Source organism: Salvia splendens, chromosome 16 (assembly GCF_004379255.2).
Source record: "Salvia splendens isolate huo1 chromosome 16, SspV2, whole genome shotgun sequence".
Lineage (NCBI taxonomy): Eukaryota > Viridiplantae > Streptophyta > Magnoliopsida > Lamiales > Lamiaceae > Salvia > Salvia splendens.
In genome coordinates this window covers 719,389-726,780 of record NC_056047.1, presented here as the reverse complement: position 1 = coordinate 726,780, position 7,392 = coordinate 719,389, and the positions used below count along the sequence as shown (strand labels likewise).

The following is a 7,392-nucleotide window of genomic DNA, read 5'->3' as shown; positions in this document are numbered from 1 at the left end:
CGGCCTTAACCCTAAAAGCTAGGGTTTCGGGCTAGCCATCGGTTTGCTATTGATAAAATTAACATGCGATCAATCCAATAAATAATAATGAAAATTAGTAATATTTATAAGATGTAAAATATTTAATTATGATAAATTTAAGATATATGCTTAAACTCAAATATAAACATGATCAAATACTAATATTTGAGATTTGTGCAAAATGAAACAAACATATTTTGAGAAATTTTAAAGCATGTTTTAAATGTTTAAATATTTTTGTAGTGAATTTGAAGTTTCTAATTTATTTATCTATTATTATATTAATAGAAAATTAATATATAATTTGTATATTTTTTATAAAATTGAAACTTATTTTAAGCTCTCTCTGTCCCTGTCCCACTTTAGGAGTCTCAATTGAGTTCGACACGAGTTTTAAGAAATGTAAAGGAAAGTTGGTGAAAATAGATAGTGGAATGTGGATCTCACGTTTATATATTAGTTTTATAATAAAATGTGAGTGGAGGGGTGGGAGCCCCAAATTGGGCCGCATACTATCGATGACCCCCTTGAGCATCTCCTTGTGTAAAGGGTCAGTCGTCGTACTCCACTTTTCTATGACGCCTATCATGCTCTGATGTTGTTGCTGCATGCGCGCGAGGTGGGCGAGCTCGGGACTCGGCCGACACTAGGAGCTGCCGATTGGACCTCCTGGGACCCGTCGGCGCCTCCCCTAGCCATCCGTTGTGCTATCTATTGCCCAACCGGGCGACGGCGGGGGGAAACGGAGGAGGGGTCGGAGTCTCTTTGGCTGAGTCGGGGAGGTCGTGGGAACCGGCACTGTTGCTATAATCGCCGGCGATGGTCACCCTCCATGAACCGCGCACGTGCAGTCTAATTTACAGATTGTGCTAACAATTTTGGATCAGGAACCTCCATGAGATCTCATGGATGAGATAGATTGAGCTGAAACAGAAGCAGTTGGACTGTTGAGGTCGCGTTCCCTGTTGGCGTTCTTCGGTTGACCACTCAGCTTCTCAATCGCGTCTTGACAGACTTCGTTGAACCACTCATCTTCCGGAAGTACACTGCAAACAGCAAAACCAGCCATGCTTATGCAAGCCAGACCATAGACGAGAACAAAAGAATCAAGTTTTTTTTATCATCATAGTTGATGACTCTATTCCTTTTTGTCGTTGAGTCATTTTTCTTTATGAAAATAATCAACACATTTAATCTATTTTGCTTTATATTTCCCCTACTTTACTATCTCTCCAGTTATCATATGTTCATTAACTTAATTCAAAAAGTAAAACAAAATAAATAATGACAATAAGCTCAATCAAATATGAACATGAGAAAAGAGTTCTGGGAAATTACCTATACGGATCCATGCCAGTTGATGAAAATGCAGTGATTGCTTTATTTATAATATCATTCACCACACGATGCAAGTTCCTGGACAAGTAGCGGCCTTGCGAGGCAAAACACATGACGAATTTCATATCCAGATAGAACTGCAAGAATTAAGAGAGTAAATACACAGACAATGGCATGGAAAATGGAAGCAATCACAGAGCTGGTATCAGATCTCCCAACCTGCTGTAGACCGAGATCACCCAATGGCCTAGGTCCTTCCTCAATGTCTTCCCAAAACGTTTGATCTTCTGAAAGCCATAAAATGACAGTCTCCATGAGCCTCATTAATAACAATGTGGCAAATCTCTCCTGGCCTACGAACATATCTGCTGCTATACTAGCCATCCTATTCAACTTTGCGTATAGATCCTGGAAGCATAGAGTAAAGAATTCAATAAATGAATGTCCAGCTCTATAATAACACCTTTATGCGAACAGTTTATCGAGAAAGGGAAGTCAACAGATCAACTTGAACACGTAAATTAAACCTGAAATAATGGAGTAGGGATCCACTCAATTTCGTCTGGGTTCCCATTCATATTTATGTATGTCTCTGCAGTCAGATAGCTGTCACCTTCTTCCGTGAAAATAAGTTCTAGAGCATGTTGGCGGCAGAAACTATCTTTCAATCTATCCACACAAGCCACAAGGCGCCTCCTCCATTCCCTTTGCTCAGGATTACGGTTTTGGCGGTCCATGGGCCTTCTACGAGCATCATCCTTGTAATTAGCCTGACTTAGTGGGGCGAGCTTCATTGCTGCACGAGGCAATAGCTCCTCAGCGAGTAAGGATGCATTGGCAAGCAATGCTATTTGTTGTGCTTCGGTTTCAGCCATTCGAACAATTTTATTTCCTGAACCCTCAAAATCTGCCTCTTCATCCATTGAAGCAGGTAAGGCTTTTATGAGCATACTTACGTACGTATTGAACACCTGGAACAAGCCATCCAGTGTTCTACTTCCCAATTGCATGCTTAATAGGGGCCCTACATCTTCAAAGAAGTCCTGCACAAAACGTCATAATTGGAATCAAGGTTTTCACCATCTACAAAAGAATATCTTCAAGAGAAGAGCTATTACAGATAAATTATACATGCCTCAAGAAATTTTTTTGAAAGAAGAAAAAAAAAGAGTGGAACAATGGTTGTGAATAAGCAAGACACCCTCGAACATGGACTGACAGATGACAAATCTAATAAAATTTACCTGGACCATTGTATTGAAACGATGAGCACTACTAGAAAGCTTGTGCTGATGTGCCAATGCACTACCAGAAACAGCTGTAGTGGTTCTTCCAGACAAACGCACAGAGTTAGGAGGATATGTGAGCTCCCAATCATCAGCAGCTGCTAAGGCAGCTGTACTCTCTTCAATTCGCTTTAAATTTGCATCCAGAGCTTGCTCAACACTGGGTCTGAAAAGCTTTATAAGAACAGGACAAAGAGCAAGACCACGAGCTTCCAATAAGGAACAGTGGCCTAATGCTATTTGAACACATTCTGCAGCAGATCTCAATCCTCCAGCAGCCGCGGATGATGCTAGTGCATGTCTTTTGACAAGAAGTGCATAAGCTTCTGTCTGTTTTGTTGCCCACATGACAAGTTCAGATGTATAAGCCTTCTTCTTGCCAAAAATAGCCTCGGAATCACTTGCTGCTTGAGCAATGGCGGAGAATACAAGCTGTGAAAGAGCTGCTGTATATGCTCCACCATATGATGTGCTTGATGGTCGGAGACTTTGCATGTTGTATTGATACCTCTGATAATGAGCATTAAGGAGTAAACTATGAGCACGCGGACCATCACCAAGCTTTTTTAGAGCAGAGATTGATGCACGAAGCTCCGAACCACGCGTGGAAGGTTGGCAGGCAGCTTCAGCAAGCTGATCAGCTAACCTTTGTCTACGTTCAGTTATAGAAGTCTGAAGTGACTGAAGCATGACAGGAGACAGAGTCTTCTTTTCTTTTGCTTCTGCCACAATCCGCTCACCTTCATCAAGGTTGGCTAAAGCTTCATCAATCCTTCTTTCAGCTAACAATACATCAAGGAAATCGGGAAACTCTGTTGACCATTTCTCTAACTCAGAAGGCTCTCCTACTTCATTGTTGGACAAACCAGTTGTCACTGAACCATCAGGAACAGTGTCAGGCGAAGAGTCAATATGAACTCCCTCAGCTAGATTATGAATCAGTGTTGCCTGAGTGGACAGCAAGTTTCTCATTGATGAAAGTTCGCCCTCTAAGTCTGATATCTCTTTGGAAGTACTGTAGTTTTTATAAAAAGATACTTTTAGATTACAATGTTATATATGCATTCAGCAGAACTGCAGAAGGCAATCAATAGAAAGACATGCTGGATGTACGCTACAAAAAAAATATGATTTAAAAAAAGTGTCCTGATCAAGAGGAACCAGGAGTCCTTTATCTTTCACGTCGCCAAAGAGGAGGTTGGCAGCCATTTGGTTGATATGAGCATGCAGCATGCAGCAGCTCTTGACCACTTGCTGGACAAAATTTTGATTTCGTTTTACGAAAGTTCCAGTTCCTAAATAATACTCCTATCTACCTAATTAGCTATCCATATAAAGAGGTAGAGGTAGTTCCACATCTTAGGTCTTTTAATGGCTTTATACAAATACAAGACTAAAGGCAGAGCGGAGACATTGTTACAACAACCCTGACATAACCACAAAGAACTCACCGAATAAAAGCTGTATAATTCGCATAAACACTTCGCCGCATTTCTTCAGCCGAAGCTCTTTTCAGATCAACAAGATATGAGCACAATTGTCTAATTTCCTGCAAAAAAATGTTCAAACTGTTATTTCCAACACAATCACACATTTCCTAATGAAGCCTGAAAGAACAAATTCAAAATCTGAGCATCAAGTTGATCACGGCAGGGATTGCTACTTTAAGCTACTTTACATGAAAATGGACTGTGATGGTCACTGGTCAGTCAGGTGTGGAGGCAATTAGTATGACATATAAATCAATAAAATAAAACTGGCATAGGTCCTATAGGAAGCATAATGCATTAGAGGTGATTAAAGCTTTATTCCTATCAGATTTTTCTCTTTAACTGAAATCAGATTCTCTTATCTGCCCACCACAATTTCTCGTTTTCCTTTACCTAATTTTAGTAAGAGCAAACAACTCAAATTTGGAACCTCAAACCCCTTACAAACACCACCCAAATTTCACATTCGCGGATAGGGGAAAAATATTGAAACAATCATTCCTATTTTCAGGTAAGTTTGCGAAATTTCACATCCTTTCTCTACATCAAAACAAAATCAACAAAAAAATAAAAATAAAAATGTCAGGTACTCCGTACTATGTTTCCCATGGAAACAACTAATATAAGCTATTGATACCAATTTTGAGATCATAATAACATGAAATAAAACCTTATTCTCTGATCATAACCAAGAAAAATGTGAGAATAAACCTTCGACTGCAATGTACTTTAACAAGGGAAAAAACACCTATATATAGGATAAATTTCTTCCTTAATCATTAACCAATGATTTTCAAACAACTTCCTATCATCTCACGCATTTTTTCTCAAACAAATTAAAATCCAAAACAGGAGTTTTCAGTTTCCCCAATCAGTCCATCAATAAACAACAAAAAATCACCACTAACCTTTTCGCTAAGCGAATGGCACTTGGACTGCACAAAACCATCGGCATCGAAGTTATCAGACTTGAAAACTTTCAGATTTTCCTCAAATTTCACCCCTCCGTCTTTTACATTTCCCTTCGCTGAAGTTCCCGTGTGCGCCGCTCTTGACCGAGTCGATTTCGCCGAAGCCATCACTAAACAGACTGACTCAAAAACGAATTAACCGAGCCAAAACAAAACCAATCGGCCAAACTAAGCTGAGCAAAGCGGATTCGCCGGAATTCGGCGGCTTTAGATGCGGCAGCTGCTGCTCCGATCCGAAGCTGGTGAGAAATCAAGAGATGGATACTGTATAGATGAGATTAGGGATTGAATTCGCCATTGAAATTGGGAGGTTTAGTGGAGTTGGTTTCGGTTGGCGGAATGTTTTGGTGGCGACCCAAAGCGAGTTTGTTCGTTTGTTGGGCTGTCGAAGAAACAGCTCTTACTTTTCTTTGAATTAAAAAATACACATAAAATATTTTCTTATTCACTATTGATTGCTCAAATTATTAATATTTCCACAGATTTTCAAAACTCACACTATTGATTGATCCAATTTTAATGATTAATTTTTCCACAGATTTTGAAACTCACAAATGCAATTATTATAGTTTATCCTCGTCATATTTTCCTCATTATTCAAAAAAATGATGGATCTATCATATTCTTTTTAAAGTAAATATTGATTTTATCTCATCATGTCTTGCACAATTCGGGGGGTTTGCATCCAAAATGAGACGTTAGATACCTTTTTTTCTAAATTAGTTACATAAAATTGAATATTTATCTTTATTATAAGAGATGAAATTATACATTCGTATCGTAATATATTCTTAATTTATTGTCAAACCCTTCATCAATATCATCCCTTCGACTCCATATGTGAACTAACTTAAAAGTTTGGTCATCTTCATTTATACCACCACACTCAACCATAGTAGTTTTGACAGTACAAAGATACATTTTGGAGCACTCTTAAAAGCAAACTTTATTGAAGAAAAAAAATGTAACAACATAATCGACAATCAAGACAAGTTCAGCATGGGAGCTTTGCAGACATCGCCAACCTTCAGCTCCGGTACTCAAGTTGATATGGAGTGACCACATCCTCCATTTTCATATGGAGGTTACTTGCTAATCGCATGCTAAGCTTCAATGGAGGAAAGTCAGTCTCGCATCAAAGTGCAGATGCTGCAGAATGCCTGATGTTGAAACCAGAGAAGACTTGTTCCTCCGTGGAGAGGTGGCTCAGCGGGTCTGGGAGTTGACAGCAGCTTGGTTCCCGAGTTGGAACATTGCAGTGTCAAACTTGGAAGCTAGAATCAGATTCTGGCATAGACGCCTCTGTCGAACAGATAAACCACACGCAAGCGCAGTGATCCCTTGCCTCGTTTTTGTGGTCGGAACGCAACAGCAACATTCATAGGAACACTAGCTTCTCTGCAGGCAATGTGTTCAACCGGATCAAAATGTACCTGCAACATCTTATCTCGGCAGGAAGGCTGAACAGAGAGCAATGGAAAGGATGCGGGAACTTAGAGGATTTTAATACCTCTACGTGGAGAGAGAGACCTCGCAATCTAATCAGACAAGTTAGATGGATCCCTCCTGACGAAACCTGGATTAAGCTCAACACGGCTGGGGAGTGGAGGCTCTCTGAAGCCGGGGCTAGGATGCCGATGGCAACATTGTACGGGGATTTGCAGCAAATATCGTAGCAGCATCAGGTCTGGAGGCTAATCTGCAGGCCCTTGATCTCGGCCTGGACATTGCGAAAGAGTTAGGGTCTCATATTTGGATTGAAGTGGACGCCAAGGAGGTTGCCAACCTGTTCATCTCAAAGCAATATGGGGCGGCCAACCTTCGACATCTAGTCATTGCCATCCGGAACAAACTCAGACAACTGGAGTTTAGGATCACTCATATTCCTTCCCAGGGTAACACGGTGGCAAAGTTTTTAGCACAAGAAGGGAGCAGAGGTGGAGAAAGCACAAGTTTTGGGCAGATTTCGGCTCCGGCGATGGCCAAAGCTCGGGTTTTTTCTTCTTTTGTTCTAAACTACATTTAACATTCCTCAAGTGTACTGGACTTTTTTTTTATTCCGCCTTTGGGAGAGACGCATGACCCTCATGCGTCTCCTTTTAATGAAACGCATGACGGAGATGCGTCTTTTATAGAGACGCATAAATGACATGCGTCGTTAAATTTTTAAATTTTTTTCTTTATTTTTTTTGAAAGACGCATAAGCGTCATGCGTCTTTCATTTTTTTATTTTTATTTTTTATTTTATTTTTATGTCAAAGCAACCGAAGACCACCTTAAAGAAAG

The 7,392-nt window shown here is 40.1% G+C and overlaps 1 protein-coding gene across 1 annotated transcript; it reads right to left on the bottom strand.

The window, feature by feature from the left end:
* Positions 1-412: 412 nt before the first annotated feature.
* LOC121769959 (exocyst complex component EXO84B-like) lies at positions 413-5,488 on the bottom strand. Its single transcript, XM_042166738.1, has 7 exons — positions 5,044-5,488; positions 4,097-4,194; positions 2,604-3,660; positions 1,887-2,402; positions 1,579-1,767; positions 1,360-1,496; positions 413-1,067 (listed from the first exon to the last, which is right to left on the bottom strand). Exons 1-7 carry the CDS (start codon positions 5,212-5,214, stop codon positions 905-907), a joined length of 2,331 nt encoding a protein of 776 aa, XP_042022672.1. The 5' UTR covers positions 5,215-5,488; the 3' UTR covers positions 413-904.
* Between the last annotated feature and the right edge of the window lie 1,904 nt (positions 5,489-7,392).